Below are 23,339 nucleotides of genomic sequence, written 5' to 3' on the forward strand. Positions count from 1 at the left end.
CTTTCGCAGTCCTTGTCCTCTTAGATTTGTCAGGGGGTTCTCTCCAAAGATTTCTTTGAGAGTGGGAGCCAGAAAAAGGAGTGCCCCATTATCTCACGGTGGCAGCAAGGAGGCCTTTGAGAATCAATTAGACTAGTATTCTTAAACAGCCTGAGGAATAAATAATAAGCATATGTTCAACAATCCTCTTCCAAGGAAGAGAACCCCAGACAACGGAGACATGGGTCCTGGGGAGGAATTCTGTGCTCACATGAGGAGCACTTCTTAAATCCCAGTGCCTTCTTGGACAGGACTAGCATAACAGGGAAGCACAGCAACACACCAACAAAAAAAAAACATGTTAAACCTTAACTTGACCCTTAACTACTAAAGTATTGCACATATGAACTAACTGCAAAACTTACTTTTTTGTAATCAGAGTGAGGTAGGAAGAAAGGGTGGGAAATGCCTGAAAAACAAGTCTACGAAAAAAAAGTAACTGCAAAGCGGAAAAGCTACTATATTTCAGGAAAACTATACTCTAAAAACACAAAGTCAGAAACCCCTGTAGAAATTACACTTATCTGAAAGCATTCCTCAGAATGCAAAGGCAAGCACTGAGCCCTGGCAACCACATCTGGCTTATTCAAGCAGCAAACGAAATCTAAGGAGATGTTAGGACAGAGGGGCGTGCGTCTTGGATTCAAAGTCTGAATTACTGGCATCAGATCCAACATACCCCACAAGTTGAGAAATATGGAAAAGAAAACATCAGACCAAAGTACTTTACAAAGCTGATAACATTCAAGCAGGCAAATGATGACGTAGGATAAACAGCTGAAAATACATATCTGAAAATTAATTTCAATGAGACACGTAGCCTCTTGCTCAGCAGCATACATAGTTAAAAGCCCTAACTAGGACCCTAGTTAGAATAATTGCTCAGTCAGTGGAAGCAGGTTGGGGCCTGGTGCAATGGGTTTGATTCTCACCTCTGAGGTGCACAGCTGGACGTAAAAAGGCCCACAGAATTTTAAGCCTACTAGTTATCGGCTATGAACCTATTAACTTAACCTAGGAACAGTCAGGGAAGGCTGGATGACAATAGGCAGACAATGCAGACTTACTCATCTTGGGAAAGAAAAGTTGTTTTGGTCAGCTAAACGTCACCAGTCAAAAGACTTGCACCAAAAACAGCCAGGACTGAGAATGTGGGCTTGGTGCTTCCAATCTGTTGATGGTAGCCCTCATTAACATGGGGACAAAAGAACACACACACAAATTGGGAGGGAAAAGGAGACCCTGCAGTGACAACAGTGCTCATGTCATCCACCCAGAGAAAGGTTAGTGTCTCCAAGTCTCCTTACTGCTGGGATACTAGTGAGTGCATAAATCATTTCCATGGCTGTCGGTAGGATGACCCCTCTGGCTGTCTCTTATCCTTACAGTGAAGATTTCCCAGTGACAAAAGAATGCACACAGGAGGATCAATGATTGTGTGCTGGCAAACTCAAATAGCTGCTTTAAACTGCATTATACATAAACATTGAGCATTTCTATTAAGTTAAATGGCTTTGGTTAAAAGTATGCATACTGTTCTTAAATGTTTACCTGTACTTTTCCACTGACACAACTACACTGGTTTTTACATCTGATGTTGGCACAAAAAAAGTTTATTTGCCGATATATATACTGAAGTGATGTAATGCCTAACAGATGTAAAGCAAGATCCAGAAGCATGTACAGTCCACTGTCCAGATTTGTACAAAGGACTAAGTGTGTGTTAAAAGGTGAGAGATGCGTTTCCTGATACTTTCACAAGAAGTAGGTATGGTCTTCAATTTCTGATCTGTTAATTACGAATGATGTACTCTTGCTCAAGATCAGATTGAATATAAAAGCGTTATGCATGTTTTATTTTCTTTGTTTTTTTTTTTTTTTAAGCTAGGGAGGTGTAATTCAAATCCTATTGTCCCTGACATATATGTGGTGCAATAAATTTTCTTTTGTAATGCCTTGAAAACGATCTCCTGATTTTTCAACATATGGTTAATTTTATGCATTCTTCAGTTGGCAGACAGACATGAGAAAAAGGGTGTACAAAAAATGAGATGTAACCTTAAGATTCCAGGGCACATCCAGGAAGCACAGTGGAAACAAATGTTAGTTAAATGGTCTGTCAATCACTTATAACAAACAGTAACTTAATTTACTCCGACACCCATCGTTTTACATAGCAACATCATCTGCATAAAAAAGTTCCAGGTAAAGTACAATACTCAACAGTGTGTTAACAAGACATGTAAAAAGGCACATGTAATCTGAGACACACAGTAGTAATACCTTTTAGGGAAGTAAAGTGCCACAACGTTGGGATCCAACACGTTCAGGTCATCTAAGTAGATGTCACCAGGACCTTGATGTTGGCTTCTTTTACGTACACCTGTTATCAGTAACAAATGTCAGAGGTAAACAGATGTCTAAAACAAAATAAAATTTTGTTGGACACTTTCTGGTTATAAACCTATCAAGAAGTTCACTTACATTAACACTTACGCCATGCAATGTTACTGTATTAAAAAAAATTTCCACACCCCCACAAACAAATTACAACTCATATACAACAAATTTAGATAGATTATGTCAAAGTCAGTACAGGTGCAAAAAATGCATCATAGGTAAAAGTACAATCAGTAAAGACATACATGTGTGACCAATCCAATCACTTCACTCCTGCATCAAGTGAACTCAAAACTTGCATGTACAAGTAATGACTTGGACTTTGACTCCTCTTCATACTTGCAGCCACCCACTGGAAAGGAGAATGCTTTATTAGTTGTCTACTGCAAAAACTAAAAGACTGTTCTAATTGTATAAATGGCTGTATTCACTGATACCAGGAGTTCATATGAGAAAGTATCAGCAAGAGGTTGAAAAGAACTACAACGAATAAGTTTAACTATCTGTCTTTGTATAATCTTATTTATTTATTTCAGTTTGATTACCGGGGAAGTCCACTGGGCCAAGAAGTGCCCATTTTCAGTGGAGGCCCGGGGAGAAATGCTCCAAAAAACAGTGCAATACAATAGGTTTACAGAGTATTGAAGATAAGTACAGGCATAAACTTCATACAATTAAGAATTTCAAAAGCAATACAGTAAGGTAATACAAAATCTTAAGGGTTGTTAAACGGAAAATTCAAGCAGTCAGGTTATACATAGCGTAAATGTGCATCTCTCTTTTTTTTTTTTTTGTTTAAAGAAGTGACATTTACAAAATTTGCAAACTTGGAGTTTAGAGAGAAATTTACTTAATCAGAACATCGACAGTTAAGTCTATTATGGGAGAGTAGTGATAAAAGTTTGGAGAAAAAGAGGAGCAGAAAAGTTTGGAGGAAAAGAGGAGCAGGGTGTATACAGCTCAGAGGGGAGAAGAATTCCTTAGGTATTAAGTAGGGTGAAAGCAGGAACATTTCCGTTTAGATGACAGGTATGAGAACAGTTGGGTCTTGAAGGATTTTGGGTTGGGTATAGTCCTGAGTGAGGGTGGGAGAGAGTTCCATTTCTTGCCTAGAGAGAAGGAGAGTAGAAGCTGTCCAGCAGAATGTTTGGGTTTGCCCTTATAATTATTATTATATAATATATAATTATTGTTTTATAATCTTGCCCTTATATTACTACACATACCGTCATCAACGGCCTTTTTCCCCATTTTCTGCATGGGTTGGGGTGTTGTGCTACTTTGTTTTCATCTCTCCCTATTCAATGCCACTCCTTTCTTCGACACTCATGCTGCCACGAGTCTTCTCTCAATATCCATCTACCTCTTTACTGGATGCCCTCATTTACTCTTGCCTTCTTCCTGTCTGTCTCAAATAATCTATACCAGATGGTCTTCTGCTTTCCTGCACATGTGCCCAAACCATCATAATCTGTTCTTTGACCTTTTCTGCAAATGGAGCTACTTTGGATTCTACTCATGTTCTTATTTCTTTCTGTCCCACAGTGTGCATCCTACCATCTTGTCCTGGTACTTCATCTCCTTCACCTCTATCTTCCTCACCTGCTCTGCTTTTACTGCCTGTTTTATGTCACACACCCCCAACACTCCGTGCCAGTTGGCTGCAGCTCACACCCAACCGACACTCCGTGCCAGTTGGCTGCAGCTCGCACCCCCCCCCCGACACACAGTTGGCTGCAGCTCGCACCCCCCCCGACACTCTGTGCCAGTTGGCTGCAGCTCGCACCCCCCCAACACTCCGTGCCAGCTGGCTGCAGCTCGCACCCCCTAGACACTCTGTGCCAATCCTTTTTTGCAAGACCAGTTGCTCTTACTACTACTGGAACTGTGTGGGTACCTTTCTTCCACATGGCTCTCATTTCTGCCTGCAGATCATGGTATTTTATGACCGTCTCTCTCTCTCTGTACGCAAAACACTGTAGTCACTAGGTGTGGCAATTTCAATGATCAATGCTACTTTTGTCTTCTTTTCTTGGACCACTATTATCCAGTTTTCTAGCACTGAAACTTCATCATTTTCTATGATTCTTTGTGACTCATGTTTCTAGTGTTTTTCAGCCACTTGGTTTACCATGTTTGCAAAATCTCCAGTGCAACAGACTCGCCATATTATTATGCCTTTCAGTATACAGTCCCTCTGCCATTAGCGTGTTGCAACCAGCAACAAAGTGTGGGACTGTTTCCAATTTGTTTTTACAAAACCTACGTCTTTCTGCCACATGTTCAATGGACTTTGTAAACCAGTGTGTACGTAGCCCACTACCTTGGGCTGCCATCATTTCTTGATGTGAATTCACCTCTCCTTAACCATTACTGCATTTGTTCTTTATTAACATGAAGCTCTTCCAGAAATTTTCTATACTTGCAACTACATTTATGTCTTTTCCACATTTCTTGCCTTCTCATCTGGTCCTTCAGCTTATATTCTTTTTATTTTTTAGCACATTCAGTTGCTGGCTGTTTTTGTATCTACTTCTGGTTTGATTTCCATTCCTGCTTGATGTCGATATGCTTCTGTTAAATTAAGCAGAGATGTTATCTTAGATTTATTCTCCTCATGTTTCAAAACTTTCACTACATTTTGATCCTGTGAGGTCAGCAGATATGTGTGGAGTCCCACGATTGCAGATCTATACATGTTCATAGGTAGGTACTAAGCTATTGGCCCTAGGGCCTATATAAGCCTAGCCAAACTGTACCCTGGCTTTTGCCACCCAAGAAAATTATTTTCATGTGCCCCTCTCAAGCAGAGCCACAGAAGTGATCCCCGGGGTGAATTTCCCATCTCCCATCCAATCATCAAGATTTTTCTTGAAGAGTGCTAATGAGGAGCTTTGCTGACATAGATAGGTAGTTTGTTCCAGAGTATGGGAAGTCTCTGGGAAAGGAATCTATCCCTCCAGCATGTTCTGTTTATTGTGGTGACAAGGTTTAGGTCCCTATAGCGTGTAGCTCGAAGGGATTGGGATTTCTTTAAGTGCAGCATGTCCAACAGCTCTGGGTTTGACATAGCTTTGTATGTTAGGCAAAAATCGCCTCAGAGTAGGCAATATACGACAGAGTAAAGCTGGAGTTTTTTGAGACAGTCTGCGTAGGGCATCTGAGGCCGGTAAATCCTCTGTGAGGCATTTCAGTGGCCTTTCCAGTTGTTGATGTCTTGTGATGTACATACCAAAAGGGGCGTTGTACTCAATAATGGGTCTAATGAGTGATGAGTAGAGGGGAACAATGACCTCTTTTTCCTGGATGAGAAACCTTTTGTGATGGTGTGCCACGTAGAAGTATTTCCTGACTACTGTGACGATGTGATTATCAAAGGAGAGACTATTTTCCACCTGTGTCCCAAGGTCTCTTTTCCCACTTTTGGTGTTAAATAGACTACCGCCTATGTGGTAGTTCATGGGTACAGAGTTTTTGCCAAAAGGGATGACAATGCACATTTTGGCACTGAGCTTGAAGCCATGGCTTTGACACCAGGCATCTGTCTCAGTGAGGCCCTTTTGTAGGATGTCCACATCGTTAGGAGTTTTGATTATGGCTCCTAGTTTGGCGTCATCTGCGAACTTTGTTAGCCAAAGACCTTCTGTGTTTGGTATCTACTTCTCTGAAGTACAGGATAACAGGAGAGGACCTAGGACTAAACACTGTGGTACTCCACTTGTCACTGGTCTGAAGTTGGATTTAGAGTCTGAAGTTGGATTTAGAGTCTGCTACTTTCAAAGTGTGGGTTCTGTCAGTGAGCCAGTTGGCAACCCATCTTGTGACATAGGGATTTATACCTAGTTTAGTGAGTTTATCTATAATTCAAGAGTGGGGGATGGTGTCGAAAGCCTTGGCAAGATCTAGATAGGCTGTGTGAACCACCTTACCCTCATCTACGGCTTTGGTGACCGTTTCAAAGAAGTCTATCAGGTTTAGGAGACATGATCTGCCTTTTACAAACCCGAACTGGGTCGGGTCCAAAGTTTGGAGATTACCAATGTCATTGTTTATAAGTTCCATGATGACACGTTCCACAGCCTTGCAGACCAGGCTCGTCAGACTAATGGGGAGGTAGTTCCAGGGGTCCGTGGTGGCTCCCCCTTTGTGGAGTGGGATAACCTTTGCTATGCGCCATTCAGTGGGCACAAAGCCTGAGGTGGGGCTATAACTGAACGTGGTACTTAGGTGGGGTGCCAGTTTGTTCTGTAGTTCATATAGAACACAGCCTGAGATGTTGTCAGGTCCCTGGATGCTGTATTCTTGGCTTTGGAGAGTGTTTTTTTTACCTGTGCAGCCGTGATTATAGGAACTTTGCATTCTTCCTGTACATAGATGGGCCCTTTAGGGGTTGAGAGACGGGTAAAGTTAGCAATGAACTTATCTGCCATGATGTTGGCAATATCAGTTGGTTCTGTATATTTAGTGCCATTGTGCTGCAACTCAGAGCAGATCTGAGTGTTGCCATTGAGATTCTTGACATAGCTATACAATGCTTCGTGGTTGTCTTTAGAGTCAGTGGCGATTTTGTTTTCGTAACTAGCTTTGGAGGATTTTATGAGGGATCTCTGCTTCTTACTGAGGCTGACCACGGAGTTCCTCCAATCATGGGATTTTACTCTTTTTTGCAACAGTTTCTTTCTTCTGATGTAGAGTTTGTTTACGGCAGGGGACCCCCAGATTGGCTTCCTTTTTTTTTTGGAGGATAGAATCTTGGTTCTGATAGCGATTGCATGATCCATGCACTCGTGTAAGTGCTTATAAAGTGCATTTGTACAGGATTCAGCAGTCATACCTCTATTGTCCATCAGCATGGGAGTCGTGAAGTTTGCCACTTCTGTCTTAAGAAGCGTGAAGTTGGCTATGGAGAAATTTTTTACGGTGGTTTCCCTAATGGGGGGTGGGGGTGGGACGTGGATGTCTAGGGTGATTTGCTTGTGGTCAGATCTGACCGACGAGGAATTGACCTCTGATGTGCAACACCTGTTGCCCATGTTGGTAATGACCAGGTCTAGGATATTGCTGCCCCTGGTGGGGGTGTGGATAAGTTGATCCAAGGCGTTGGAATTTATGAATTTCAGAAAACGTTGTGTACAAGAGTTGGTCCATGAGTAGTTTTCCCAGTTAATGGTGAGGTAGTTGAAATCATCCATTATTAGGGTGTTAGGTTGTACCCTAATATTTTCCAGTGTATCAAGAAATGAGGACTGGGAATCCTGGAGCATGGTGAGGGATCTGTAGCAAGCTACAATTTGGATTGCGGTCTTGCCCAGAGTTAGCTGCACTTGGATAATCTCGGATGCATTTTGCTGAGCAACTAGCCCGGAGGTGTGGATATCCTTAATGAATATGGACACGCCTCCGCCTTTAGTGCTTCAGTCTAGGTTAGGCGGCCGAAAGGTGTGGTATGAATTATAGCCTGGTAATGCAAGGGTGCTCTCTGGAGCCTGGAACCAGGTATCTGTCACTGCACAGATGTTGATGTCCTCCATTTTAAGGCGTGCCTCGAGTGAGTGCATTTTGAGGTTTAGATGTCTAGCATTAAGTAGCATTACCCTCAGATTTTGCTTGCTTGTACCTGTTACAGTGGTGAATTTGTCAACTGAATCTTGCCTAAAAAAGACACTATAGGGGTGGCAAGAGCCTTAGCCAGTATCCGGAATTCTAAGGATGACAGGTGCAGGCCATCTCTGGCAAAACATCGTGGTTTGTCGATCATGTCATCCCAGGCAGACAGATACTGGATCTCCTTAGAATGACACCAGAAGCTTAGCCAATTGTTGAAGTCAATCATTTTGTCCTTGTACTGTGGTATCATACTGGGTGATGGCAGGATGCTTCTCAGGGCTAGGGTCATACCTGCCTGGGCTACAAGATTGGACATCTCCTCCATGTCTCTTCATGTAGTCCAAGGAGGTACGTCTCAGGTAATTCACAACAACATGGACAATGACAGAGTCATATTTGTACTTGTGGAGTGACCCGAGTGCATGCGTTATGTGGCGGATCCTGGCAGCTGACAAGCAGATGACAGTAACTTTCTCCTTGTTAAGCCTGGTGAGTGGAACATCAGTGTGCCTGACTATAGAGTCACCTATGACTAGAGTGTTGGGTACGTTGTTATGCCTTATGGGCTGTGGTTGAGTGGCACACAGTTTGTGGGCAATGTACCATTTGGGTTGTGTTAGGGGGTGGAGGTTGCTTGCATTTCTGCTTTGCAGGTCCCTGTTGTTGGGTACATTTTTTTCAGAGCCTCTGCAAGTAGGTGTGTTTTGTGTTTGTGTGTGTGTGTTTTGAGGGACTATGTGATGAGTGTGGTGCAAATGTTTAACTTCTCCTCTTGACTGTCTAGTCCAGTCTTGAGTGAAGAGAGCTTTGCTTCCAGTTTGGCTATTTAAGTGCATCTCTCAGAGGTTGTAGTGTTGGGTGGTAGGAGGAGAGGCTTGTCTGTGTACATGAGGCAATTGGTGCACTGCCCCAAGATGCCCAGACTCATCAGGTAGACAGGGGAAAACACTAAGAGCTCACCCTTAGACATGCCTGGCTAGGTGCTTATTTATTAAGTACTAAAAACTATTTTCCTTTAGACAAGTGAGGAAAGTTGAGTGTTGAAGTAATTTGTAGCTTATTTAGTGTTTACAATGAGTTCTGAGCAAGTGCTGAGCTCAAATAAACAGATTTGAGTGCTGAAACTAGAAAACTAGCTAGTTCTAAGAAAAAATTAAGCTAGAAGGCTTCCCTCCAACAAAGAAAGGCTTGGGGGCTCAGAAGCTTACAAACAGTCCTCGATACAGCAAATCTATATCTGGACTAGACGACTTACAGGAAAGGCAGGAAACAAGCTTAGCACTTTTTTTTTTGTAAAGTGGAAAGGAAGAGCAGAAACAAACTTGGCTGGCCTTCTCAAATGTTCTACCTGGATTAGGCAGAATGAGGTAATGACACTAGACTGGGAGGAGTGTCCCAGATCAAATTTACAGTAGGGGCAGGCAACTGCAAAGCCAAGTATAAAAAATCAGAACAAACAAACCCAACCAGATGCTTAACAACTGTAGAAAATTTCTAGTTAATACCTCACACACAGTGAAACTAGCTAGAAAAAGTATATGCAGACAATAAAAAGTGCTATAAATAACTCAAAAATAAGCAAAAAACAGGATATTTAATGTTCTATATCACAGATTAGTTGGCTCAGAGCCCTTCCTCAGACTTCCTCCAATTAGCTCAGTGTGAAATGGCAGAAACACTCACAAGTTAACTTAAGTAACAAAGATGAAACCTGAAACAGCTTTAAAAAAAAAAAGCTTGAAAGAACCAATGAGGTGCTTACTCCAAGCCATAGTCCAGGTAACCCCAATCAGCCAATGACTATAAACAATTCACTCTCACTGAAATTTCAAGGAGACCCATCCCTCCTTTGGAATGGGGAATATACAATCTTGGTATACACTGATTTTTATACATCATTTGGTGAGCATGATGCATCCTTCTTGTTTTAATATCCAGTCTATCCAACACTTTTTTGGGCCTGTCAATCACTGCAAAACTATAGGTTAGGACAGGAAGAGCAAATTGATTTATGGCTTGGATCTTGTTCCTAGATGTCAATGCTGTTTTCAGGATTAATTTGTGTCTTCTAAAGTACTCATTACTGAGCTTTATTTGCATTTGTTCCTGTTTTATTGCTGATCCTTCAATTCCCAAGTATTTATACACTCCTTCTTGCTCAAGTTCTTCTACATCACATTCTTTTCTCAAACTGATCTTTTCCTGGTGCTGCAGTTTTCCTTTTTTAAAGGTTGCTTTTGCAAATTTATAAAGACCAAATGACATTCCAATATCATCTGAAAAATGTTTTGACAACCTGCAGCTATGCTTTCAGTTCCTCATCTGATGAGCTACACAGTTTTAAATCAACAAAGAGAAGATGAGAAGTCATTAAACTTTGGTATTTTCTAGAAGCCAAATTGTAGCCATGGCCTAAGCTGTTAAGTAAACAGCTTAATGGATTAATGACAAGGCAGAATAGCAATGGTGACAAGAGTCCTCCTGGAATATCTTCCTTTGGATTTTTATCCCTGGGATAATAATCTGTCCTTTATCATGGCTTAATTGCAAAGTGGTCTGCCACTGTTTCATGGTTACCGGGATACTATCAAATGCTTTTTTGTAGTCAATCCATATCATACTTCGATTCTTCCCCTTCTTACAGTTCTCCACTATAACTTTAACAACAAATGATCTTTTGTTCCATATGACTTTTTTATTGCCCTTTTGTTCTACTGCCATAATAGAGTTTTCTTCTAAATGACTATAAACTCTGTCGGCGGAAGACAAGTTATTTGTCTATAATTTTTAGGGTAGCTTGCAGGTTCACTCTTAAGAGCATTGTTTTTTTTTCCTGTTGTTAACCATTGCGGTGTCTGTTCGGGGTGTGCATATAAATAGTTCTTACTCATGGCAAAATCCTTGTGCAAAAAAGTCAATACTTTAAGCTAAAAGTTAGGTACTGCATCTGGGCCTGTGGGGTACCAGTTGGAGGTTTTTCTAACTTGGTTTCAATCTCTCTGGCTGCTACTTCATCCCATTTCATATCCTGTACCTTTAAACTTCTTTCTTTTACTTCTTCTACCCACTTAGCATCTTTGTTATGTTCCACAGAATCTTCATAGATACTTCTCCAAAATGTATCTATTCCTCTTTTTTTCGGAGGTCTTTCAATTCCTTTTACCTTATTGCCCAATTCTCTATAAAACTTTTTTGGGTCATCAATAAATTGCTTATTTTGTGCTTTTCCCTTATATTTATCTTTGTATCTTCCAAGTCTTTCCACCTGTTTTGAAATTTTTAGTTTATCTCCAACAGTGCATAATAGATCCTGGTATGTTCTAATATTGCGCATTGCTTTTATCACATCTATCTTAATTTTTTTTCTGTTCTCTCTTCTATAATCTACTAACAATGACACCTCTTGTCTTAGCTGCTTTACATTTGTCTCTATTCGATATTTCCATGATGGTATTCGCTTTCACCCCCCCCCCTTTCCTCACTACCCTGTGTTCCTGTGGTAGAACTTTATCAGTTACTAATTTAGCAGCACAGTAATAAATTCTGTTTACTTCTGCTTTATCGCATGGATCTCTAGGGACAGTCCTAATTACAGTGTTCTTGCTTTATCGAGCTTCGGACTTTTGAGGTTTTATTAACCTTCTGCAGTCTATTTCTCTCATTGATCTTGATATATCTGTTTATTAAATCAAGCAACTCTTCACTCATTTTCTTCCATACTGAGGGCACACACCTTGTTTTCTGTTTCCTGCAGGCATTCTATAGAAAGTTATGAACCATCTTCCTGTGGCACATTCTCTTCAATTTCATCCTGTGTCATCTGCTGTTCTGTCATATGGGAACTCACTGGCCTATCACTCCTCAACATTGACTGCATCAGGGTTTCTACAGTTCCCTGATCCTTTCCTTGCTGTCTAGCTTCAAATGAGCATTTATACTGGTTTCCTGTGGAAGGCTCAAAAATATCTTGGTATAGACGTGACCAATTGCTTCCTGTCCCACTGGTTCCCCCTTAATTTGGATATCCACTGCTCTATCCTGCTGTGATGCTTTCTGCATTTGAATTTCTACCTCAATTACTATTTCTTTGACTTCTCCATTACTAATTTTTTTTCCTACTTTTCCTTTTAAGTCTTCTTATTTTCAGTATTGTAAAGTTTTCCATACCTGGATTTGCCTATATCGGTGCTGCTCTTTTTGTATTAGTTAGCTTTGCTTTCTCCTTTGCATAAATATTATTATTATTCTTCTTTCGGCTGCTTCCATTAGGGGTCGCCACAGCAGATCAACTGTTTCCATTTCTTCCTGTCCTCTGCATCTTGCTCTCACACCAACCACCTGCATGTCCTCTCTCACCACATCCATAAACCTTATCTAAGGCCTTCCTCTTTTCCAGTTACCTGGCAGCTTCATCCTTAGCAACTTTTTCCCAATATACTCTGCATCCCTCCTCAGCACATGCCAAAACCAACGTAATCTTGCCTCTCTGGCTTTGTCTCCAAACCTTCCAACCTGGGCTGACCCTCTAATAGACTTATTCTTAATCCTGTCCATCCTCGTCACACCCAGTGCAAATCTTAACATCTTCAACTCTGCCACGACAAGCTCTGACTCCTGCCTTTTTGTCAATGCTACTGTCTCCAACCCATATAACATAGCTGGTCTTACTACCCTCTTGCAGACCTTCCCTTTCACTCTTACTGGTAATCGTCTGTCACAAATCACTCCTCACACTTCTCCACCCACTCCATCCTGCCTGTACTCTCTTCTTCACCTCTCTTCCACACTCACCATTACTCTGAACTGTTGATCCCAAGTACTTAAACTCATCCACCTTCGCCACCTCTACTACCTGCATCCTCACAATTCCTCTAGCCTCCTCCTCATTCACATACACATATTCTGTCTTAGTCCTGCTTACCTTCATTCCTCTTCTCTCTAGAGCATATCTTCACCTCTCCAGGATCTCCCTCCACATGTTCCCTACTCTCACTACAGATCACAATGTCACCTGCAAACATCATAGTCCACGGGGACTCCTGTCTGATCTCGTCTGTCAACCTGTACATCACCATTGCAAATAAGAAAGGGCTCAGAGCTGATCCTTGATGTAATCCCACCTCCACCTTAAATGCATCAGTCACTCCCACTGCAGACCTCACCGCTGTCAAACTACCCTCGTACATATCCTGTACCACTCTTACATACTTCTCTGACACTCCCGACTTCCTCATACAATACCACAACTCCTCTCTAGGCACCCTGTCATATGCTTTCTCTAAATCCATAAAGACGCAATGCAACTCCTTCTGACCTTCTCTGTACTTCTCCATCAACACTCTCAGAGAAAACATCACATCTGTAGTGCTCTTTCCTGGCATGAAACCATACTGCTGATCACTAATCATCACCTCCCTTCTTAACCAAGCTTCCACTACTCCCACTTTCCAAGATTTCATTAAACAATCTAGTTAAAAACTCCACTGCTATTTCACCTAAACACCTCCATGCTTCCACAGGTATGTCATCTGGAGCAACAGCCTTTCCGTTCTTCATCTTCTTCATAGCTATCCTTACTTCCTCCTTGCTAATCCACTGCACTTCATGATTCACTATCCACACATCATCCAACCCTCTCTCCCTCTCATTCTCTTCATTCATCAACCCCTCAAAGTACTCTTTCCATCTGCTCAATACACTCTCCTTGCTTGTGAGTACGTTTCCCTCATTATCCTTTATCACCCTTACCTGCTGCACATCTATACTAGCTCGGTCCCTCTGTCTAGCCAATCGGTATAGGCCCTTTTCTCCCTCCTTAGTGTGCAACCTTTTATACAACTCTTCATATGCCTTATCCTTGGCCTTCGCCACCTCTCTCTTTGCCATGCACCTCATCTCCTTATAGTAGTCTACTTTCTTCATCTCTTTGACAATCCCACTTCTTCGACAACCTCTTTCTCTGTATACTCTCCTGTACTACTTCATTCTACCACCAGGTCTCCTTGTCCTCCTTCCTCTTTCCAGATGTTACACCAAGCACCTTTCTAGCCATCGCTCTTACTAGCTCTGCTGTAGTTACCCAGCTATTCGGTAACTCTTCACTGCCACCCAGTGCCTGTCTTAACTCTTCCCTGAACATCACCTCACAATTACCCTTTTTCAATTTCCACCATTTGATCCTTGGTGCTGACCTCACACTCATCCTCCTCTTCTGGATCACCAATGTCATCCTACAAACCACCATCCTATGCTGCCTAACTACACTTTCCCCTGCCACCATTTTACAGTCTCCAATCTCCTTCAGACTGGCCCTTCTACAAAAGATATAATCCACCTGTTTGCATCTTCCTCCACTCTTGTATGTCACCCTATGCTCCTCTCTCTTGTTAAAATACGTATTCATCACAGCCATATCCATCCTTTTCTCAAAATCCACTACCATCTGACCTTCTGCTTTCCTTTGCTTAACACCATACCTACCCCATCACGTCATCCCCTCTGTTCCCTTCACCAACATGCCCATTGAAATCTGCTCCAATCACCAGTCCCTCACCCTTGGGTACAGTCATCACCACTTCATCCAACTCGCTCCAAAATTTTTCTTTCTAATCCATCGTACACCCAACTTGTGGAGCATATGCACTAACATTCATCATTACACCATCAATTTCCAGCTTCATAAACATCACTCCATCAGACACGCTTCACCTTCAAAACACTCTTAGCATACTGTTCCTTCAGGATAATGCCTACGCCATTTCTCCTATCATCCACACCATGATAAAACAATTTGAAACCGCCTCCGATACACCTACCCTTCCCATCTGGTCTCTTGCACACACAATATACCAACCTTCCTTCGGTCCATCATATCAGCTAGCTCTCCCCCTATATCAGTCATACTGCCAACATTCAAAGTTCCAACCCTCACTATCACAGTCCTAGCCTTTACCTGCCTTCAGGCATGCCTTCCCCCTCTTCTCTTCCTTCGGCCAACAGTAGCCCAATTTCCGCCAGCAGTACTGGTCTTCACATGTCTACTGATGATCTTGCTTTTCACTATTCTGGGGACTCACTCCATCCTGCTGTGATGTAGTCTGTTTCATCCCACGTGCCTTCGGTTTTGCATTCCATTCCCCTACTCTTTGCTGAAGTTCTTGCTCAGAGTCTGCCATGATGCTACAATGCCTGCATACAGCAACTTTCTTGACAACCTGTTTGCTAATGTTGTCCATCACTAGTATTAACAGCAGTGGGCTTTGAGATGAACCCTGATGCATGCCCACTCCCACAGGGAACCCTCTGAGATTATACACTATTCGTACTTGAGTGATTGGGTCCTTGTACATGGCTTACACTAACTATCAATGTTTCTGGGACTTCAAACCACTGCAGGACTGCGCAAATCAGATTTCATGGGACTGCGTGCTATGCTTTCTCCTAGTCTAGGAATATCCAGTTGGACACTCTCCTCATTTTTAGCTTCTTAAGTATCTGTCTCACTGCAAACAGTGGGTCAGTTGTATTGCATCCTAGTCTAAATCCAAACTGCTCATCTTCTATCTTACTTTCCACTACTCTGCATATTCATTTATCAATCACCCTCTCCAGAATTTTCATGCGGTGTGATAGGAGTTTGATATCACTATACTGCCCACAGTTTTGGAAGTCCCCTTTGTTCTTGAACACTGGGACTAGTATGCTTGTTCTCCATTCATCTCGGATACACCCCTCTCTCCATACTATTATGAGTACCTTCAGGAGCCACTTCTCTTCTATCTCACTTAATATCTTTGATCATATCTGATCTGACCTCATCTGAACCTGCTGCTTTCCCACACTTCATTTTTCTTAGTACTGTTCTTACTTCTTCTATGGTGGTGGTCTCCTCCTCTAACTGTAGGCTGCATCTGTGGCAGTACAGCTTCTGTGGGGTTTTCTTCATTCAGAAGCTGCTGAAGTACTCCTTCCATCACCCTCTGTCCTGTGGACTGGTGAGCAGGTTTTTGCTGTTATCCCTTATGAAGGGGGTCTGATTATCTCTAGCTTTCTGCCTTTGCCTTGCAATCTGATAGAGTTTATTTGTATCATCAACTGAGTCACTTTCCAGAAGATGGCAGAGTGCCTCTGAGGTCTTGTTCTTTTCTACTGCAACTCCTTTCTTAGCTTGTTAGCCAACCAGTATTCCTTCCTAGCCTAGTCTATCTTTTCTATCTCCCACTTTTTCCTGCACTTTATTTCTATACCTGGCTTGGCTGCTGTTATATAGCCCTTACACATACTGTTTTTGAGGTAATTTCCTTTTTCTTGAGGTGCTAGAGCCCCAAATAATTTATTGAAATGGAGTGCTTTCTCTCCAGTAAGCTTACAGGTCTTCCACCTGGTATATGTTTACCTTAGAGCCTTCTCTGACCATTGTCTGTAGACGATTGTGGCAACCAGCAGTTTATGCTGTGAGATGGCCGTTTCACTGGGGATGACTCTGCAATCACGGATTCTACCCCAGTGCCCCTTCCTTAGGGGGAAGCTTGAGTTGCATGTTAGTCACTTTTGTATGAGATCTTGTGACTCTCTCCCTAAACCATGTGTTGACTGCCATTTGCCAGAGAGAAGTCTAGAATAGCCACCCCTTCTCTACTCCTGCTGCCCCACCCATGTGGATTCAGACAGTCCTCATATCCTGTTCTGTTTGTCCTATGTGCACTCAAGTCACCCATTATCAATACCAAATTCATGTTCTCCTGCTTTATCTAGCAAGTCTTGCAACAGCTATCTGAAAGCACACTTTTCCACACTATCACAATCCTGCTGTGAGGCACAGGCTGAAATTATGAATATTACCCTATAATTACACTGGAATCTGACTGCCATGAGTCTGTCACAAATTTTGAGGACATCCCTCACCACAGTTCACTCCATGCCTGTCCTCCTCCTGAGTAGTACACACTCTATCCCAAGCCAAGTGGTTTTGCTGAACTGTCCTTCCATCATGCCTCCTGAATACATAGCATGTCCAGTCTCCTCCTTACTATTATGTCATCCACTTCCAAAGTCTTGTCCTGTCAGAAAACGCACACAGAGTGTGGCAATTTTTAGTTCATGTTTGGCGAGTTGATAGGATTTACATCCGGCTTTCACTCAACAGAGCTATCCCAAGTAACCCAGGCTGGTCAACTGGACACCAGCTCACCAGTAGCTTAATTACCCAAGGCTGCTGAGCTTTATGGTGGGCACACACTGGTCAATACAGACACACACACCTCTCCTACTGTTAGCATGGGTCCCTGGCATAGGTCAGAGTATGCTGGGTCCTCAATCCACCTATCACCAAAAAACACCCACACTCTGTTTTGGTGACAGTCAACATGACCAGATCATCTACAGCCAAAGAGTTCCACAAACTGCTTTTAGCACAAGTCAGACCTACATTTTCCAAAGATTCTTGTCTCTGTGGCTTCAATCTGCTTTGTACAGTTCAGTTTCTCACCACTGAATAGCAGTCTGCTCTCTGGTTTTCTTTCTCTCTGGGACTTTGGCCTCCAGGACCAACTTCTTCTAATCTTTGCTCAGGCCCCTCCTGGACGACTGCTCACTCTACTTGTGGTGAAAGGTCTCTTTTAAAAGAGGAAGGGGTGCCCCTTTCTGCATGTACCTCACGAAGCACATGCAGCAGCTGGAGAACCACAGAGGTTCCTCACCAGGAGGATCCACAACCTCAAACATCTACCCTACACAGATGGGCTAAAAGCCTGTCCCTCTACTCAGTTTCATACAGACCCCTCAGAGGTGACCACTGTCTGGCATAAAAAGCAATCTCAGACCCTGCCTTTATGGGACTGCTGCATATCCGCAAGTCAAGCTCCACTGCAGTAACTCGCACACAACCTCAACCTGGTCTGTGACATCAATAGGACTTGTTGGCGGAACAGATGTGTCCCAGAGACTCCCCCATATGTGGAATAGACTCCCTCTCCACGTCAAGCAGAATCCTCATTATCCCTTTTTAAGCACAACTTGGATAACTGGATGGGAAACAGAAAATGCACCCCTGGGATTCCATCTGTGTCCTTGCTGGACAGAAGCATGGGGTGCTGACTTGTCTAAACATGGGATAAACTCTTAGCTAGGCTTGTAAGGGCCCCAGGGCCAATAGCCTAATAACTTCCTATGATCCTATGAAAGATTGGCTTCCTGGGGAATGTCATCATTCAAATGGTCCAGTAACTGGCACAACTGAGTTTGTGTACCAGCATGCAAAATGCAGAAATGAAAAAGAACAAAGGTGGATGGGTCAGTTTTTCCATGGATGCACGAATGTCAACTTCACGCCTTCAAATTACACAAAGTAAAGAAAATTTTATTGATAGTTTAATTAGGACCAGAGCTATGTCCCAGCAGAGCTTGCTAATACAATGTAAATTAACTGCCATTCACTAGTAGAACAAAACCAGCCACTAACTCAAAGATTATCTAAGTCACCCGTGACCAGTATGTATATAGAGAGTGATACAAAGTTATGGCTGGTAAATCATACTGAACTGCAGCTAAAGGTTATTTAAGTAAATTTGCTGGGGCACACTGCAAAAACCCATGGGCTGTGTGGAAAAAAAAAAGACTCATTCTTTTAACTACGGAAATCAAAATAATGAAATCGACAAACTTATCACCACATATACTACAACAGCTATGCTGTATTAAGTTATTCCGAGGAGATCCCTTCAATAAGGTATCAGTAGAACTTTAAGGCCAGGACCCTGTACTAGTAGTTTATAGATAAATGGAAAAGGACAAACTAGCTGTTAAGCAATGCAGGCAGGGTGCAAAATAAAGAAACCAGATGTATGGGTCAGTAGTAAAAGATTAGTTCAGATATGCACCGTAACACTAGTACATTAACGATCTAAGAAAAATAAGGACAGCAGTGTAATATGTACAAAGAATGGATAGAAATTCAAAATGCTTATATAAATAAAAACACCTTGAAAGTAAAACTGGTGTTCTGTTTAACAAATGCAAGGAATGTGGAAATATACAAAGCATGCCCAGCAACAGTAGAAGATGACAGCAAGATATTTAACATTCCTACATTAGTATCCCATGTAAACTTCCTTGTTGACCCACCTCCAAAGGAGCAAATTTACTCTCCTGTGAAGAGGTAAATGTGGAGGTTTCATTTGTTCCTTGAACAACTGTAGTTTGGGATCCCCATTCTTTATTTCAGTAATTAAGAAAGGCAAGGGAATAAGAATCTCCATTTGTAAGTTCTGCTCATCACAAGAGAAAACCAGCTTACTTCTTAAAACAGAAAGCAATAGGTCAAAACTTGTGGGCATGCACACTCTCATGCTTCCGTAAGCTTCTGGTGCACATACATCAGTTGAATATTTTTAATTTAGGGTAATGCTCCCTACATCTCTCTGATTTCTCCTACTTGGCCTGATGTCCTTCATAATACTTTAAAAATTAAAAAAAAATTACAAGCATGACCAGAGCTGCAGGTCTGGTAAGGAGAGAAAGCTGATGGTGAGTTTGAGCAATCCCAACTGGGAAGACCATGGAGAGACCACAAAAGAAATGACAGCTATGCTCTTAACAGACCCTAACGAGCAAAATGTCAGAATGTGACAGTCTTATTATGCACATCAATAGAACAACACGAGACTTGAAATATACAATTGTCTATTAGATACTATACACTGTTGGAAAATGCATAGATGAAAATGCAGAACCAAGTGAATGAAACAAAAAAAAATGCTGACATTATCTGTTCAAAAGTTTAAAGATCTTTAGACATGCTTCTCTGCAAGAGTATAACGTGAGGATTCCTGGCAATGTTAACAGATGTGGTTGTATTTTTTGATAGAGTGGCTGTTGAACTTACTGACCTAGTTAGCTATTCTTGGGCCAGGTGTGGACATCACACCCCACCCCACCCTAAACTTTTACGTTAAGCATCAAAAAAGCTCTTCTCTCCTTTGAAACAGTAAAAAACTGTTTGCAGCATTTACAGTAAGCAGATGCTACAGTTTATGCCACACACAGAGCCCTACAGCATTTCAGTTCTCACAACTGTAATATCAGCATTCATTTCTGAATGTCGGTAATGCAAAGAAAACAGTTTGTGATCTGGCAATCATGCCTCCTAACAATTTGGTCCGAACTGTGGCTGCCCCTTTCAGCCCACCCTACATATAACTCTGGCTGAATTTACCACCTCAGAATAGTATTTTTTGCAGTCCAATTCATGACAGATGATCACTTCTTGCAGATGACATCCATTTTGTTTAACTCTTATCTGAAAACTACTCTCTACTAAATGCTCAGCTGGCAGATAAGACTTAAGGATTTTGCAAAAGGTATGGTTCCACTCTGCGACAAAGTGGCAGGAGCACACAATTTGCAAAACAAATCAAAGAAAACAGAAAAGTTATTACTTCTTGTCCTACAGCTAGTAAATGCCAAGAAGGGCATTAAGGGTTCTTTGGTGTATCCAGAGAAGTTAAAAGTTAATGGATTAGACAGCATCTAAGCTTGTCTAGCAAAGAGGTGAGCTATGTTTCAAGAGAAAAATCTATTTATGCTTCAGAACTTAACAGGCTACATGTACTTTGATGGATTTTTGACATAAGTTTAAGCTTCTGAATAGGAAAATGGCACATGGACTAAAACCTGAACATTCTTCGTCTTCTTACAGACATCCAACTGGATTTAATGATTTAGACTTGCACAACTGATGTGCTGGGGTTTTATTAATGCCAGTCTTCCCTGCAACAAGGCAGAGAGGGAGTATTTATTTTTCATAAGATACAGCTGTGTGAGAACTTACAGTAACTGCAGATGTTTTAGTCTGTTCACTGTTCCAGTAATGCTAACCCTCAAATTCTGCTACAGAAGGCCTGATGTCTAGCCTGACTACCACAGTTTTTCTCCATTAACTCTGCTGGCAGAGTGCATGCTCTTCCAAATTAACACCAGCAAGCACAAGGTATAAAGGATGTCCACCACATCACCTTCAGTTATGTCACAGTATAAGAAAGCAAGAGTTTTCAGTTGATGTGAATACGGAGTACCACTCATCTCTCAGTTTGTCCTTGCTTCCAGGGTACATTGAATTACTGTGTTAGGAGAAATTTTTCATTCCTTTTGTCCACTGCATGTTTACGGAACTGATGGCTGTTCAGATGTCAGGTTAGATTTCAGCTTCTAAGGTTAGTAAGTGCATTTATTGAAGAACACCGATTCCTCACACTTTCACATTCAGTGCTAATTTTATTTGGAGAAGAGCATGACATCTCCTCCTATCCTCACTGTAGTAGGTCAACCACAATGACAAGCAGAGAGTAAAATCTGATTGTATGAACAAAAACAGATGTGTGTGTATTTCCCAGGATCACCATGGCATCGGGCAAGATGTCTGCAGATGTCCTAATTAAAAGCATAAACAGAAGTATTCACTGAGACTTCCAAGATGGCTACATACTGATAAACAGCTTAAATTCATCTCTCAAAGTGTGAAAACAGAAACTAAAAAAAGAAAGCAGAGAAATTGTCACTTTGTATAAAATTAAGTTACTGACTAGCAAGTACACTGCCTGGATGCTGGCAAAGAAGAAATTTAGAGAGCGTCAAAGAAAATCAACCGGAAAAAGTGATGAAAAAAATGGCTAGGAAAAATCCTGCAGTTGTTCAGCAAAAAGCAGTTCAAGCTTCAGCTCTGGTAGAACAGATGGTTTTTAGTAATTTAGAAGAAAAAAATAAATGAAATGCATTCAGACATGATTAAAGTAAATGAAACACCAAAGAAATATATTAAACAATAAAACGATGGAAAACAGAAGTGTTAAACAGCTATTCAGATGAACTGATAAAAATGCAAAGATCAAGGGTGAAATAAAGAAAAGGCTGACTGAGTATGAGGCTTCTCAAAAAGAGCAGTTTAAAAAAAAATACTGTCGTTAAAAGACAGAGCTGTACCAGAAAAAATGGATCATAGTGTATTAACTTTATGAAAGCACAAAAAAGCAACTGGGCTAGTATTCCACACCAAGATTTGCTAAATGAAAGTGCACATCAAGTATATGCTCCAAACCTGGCAAAAAAAGAAATTTGGAGACAGCAATGTGTTTGTGGAAAAAAATAAGTTGGGTCTTACCATAACATTCCATCTGTGTTGTAGATCTTTGTTCATTCATTACAGATAGGACCTCGGTTCCGTCCTAGGAACCAATATGGCAGTTTCCCAGCTCGCGCAAACCAAAAACTCTCAGCTAAGAACCTACCCACAATGCCCCTCTCCTAGATACTCCAGATAGAGTTTGCCCACCCTAGATAAAAGATGCAGTAATAGAAAAAATAGTAGGAGGCTCTGTCTGAGCAAACACCCTAACCAGGAATTCCTGAAGTCCACCAGGAATCCAGGCAGGGGGAAGGAGGGCGGAAAGTACTGAATGAACAAAGATCTACAACACAGATGGAACATTACGGTAAGACATAACTTCTGTATCTGATGTAAATCTTTGTTCATTCATTGCAGACAAGACCGAGTCCCCAGCTACTTGAGTCATGGGTGGCCCTAAGGAAGATTATACCTGAGCACCATAGAACCAAAAGATGCTCGTCCCCTGGAGGCCAAATCCAATTTGTAATGAGAAATGAAGGTGTGAGGTCTTGCCCAAGTGGCTGCTGCGCATATATCATTCATAGAGGCTCTGGAATTTAAAGTTACAGAAGTAGCCATAGATCTAGTAGAATGAGCCTTTATTCTGGAAGGTAAGGGTAGCTTATTCTGTTGGCAGACAACGGTATTGACATTTCTAAGCCAAGAGGATAAAGTCACAAACAACTGGTCAAAGATTTAGTTCTGTCCAAATAACGAAGCTGCCAGTGCACATGGTGTGCAAAAGGTACTCCCATCTATTAGAATGCCTTGGGAGAAAAAAACTGGCAGGTCAATAGATTGGTTAATGGAAAAGCCAGAAATGACCTTGGGCAAGAAAGAAAGGTCAGTATGAAGGGACATCCTATCCGTGTGGAAGATCAAGTAAGGACTCGACACTCAAGGCCTGCAGCTCAGATACTCTTCTTGCTGAGGTAAGTGCTACTAGAAGTATGGTTTTCCATGACAAAAATTTCAAGTCACATGAGTCAAAGGGCTCAAAGGGAGAGCCTGTAAGAGATGTATATAGGGTTCTAAGGGAGGCTTGAGCAGAGGTTTAACATGTAATACTCCCTTCAAAAAAGTCTTGCATAGGCGCTGTGACATAACTGAAGAATTATCAAGACTATTATGAAAA

At 41.7% G+C, this 23,339-nt stretch overlaps 1 protein-coding gene across 1 annotated transcript in view; it reads right to left on the reverse strand.

Moving 5' to 3' along the window:
* The window catches only part of LPIN2 (lipin 2), a 1,688,564-nt gene that overhangs the window by 1,204,307 nt on the left and 460,918 nt on the right, over positions 1–23,339 (reverse strand). The window contains exon 7 of the mRNA XM_044065902.1: positions 2,323–2,422. Coding sequence (XP_043921837.1) covers positions 2,323–2,422 — 100 coding nt within the window. The remainder of the gene's footprint in view (positions 1–2,322; positions 2,423–23,339) is intronic.

The sequence above is a fragment of the Protopterus annectens genome, chromosome 3.part0 (genome assembly GCF_019279795.1).
Source record: "Protopterus annectens isolate FY-2018-M chromosome 3.part0, PAN1.0, whole genome shotgun sequence".
NCBI lineage: Eukaryota > Metazoa > Chordata > Ceratodontiformes > Protopteridae > Protopterus > Protopterus annectens.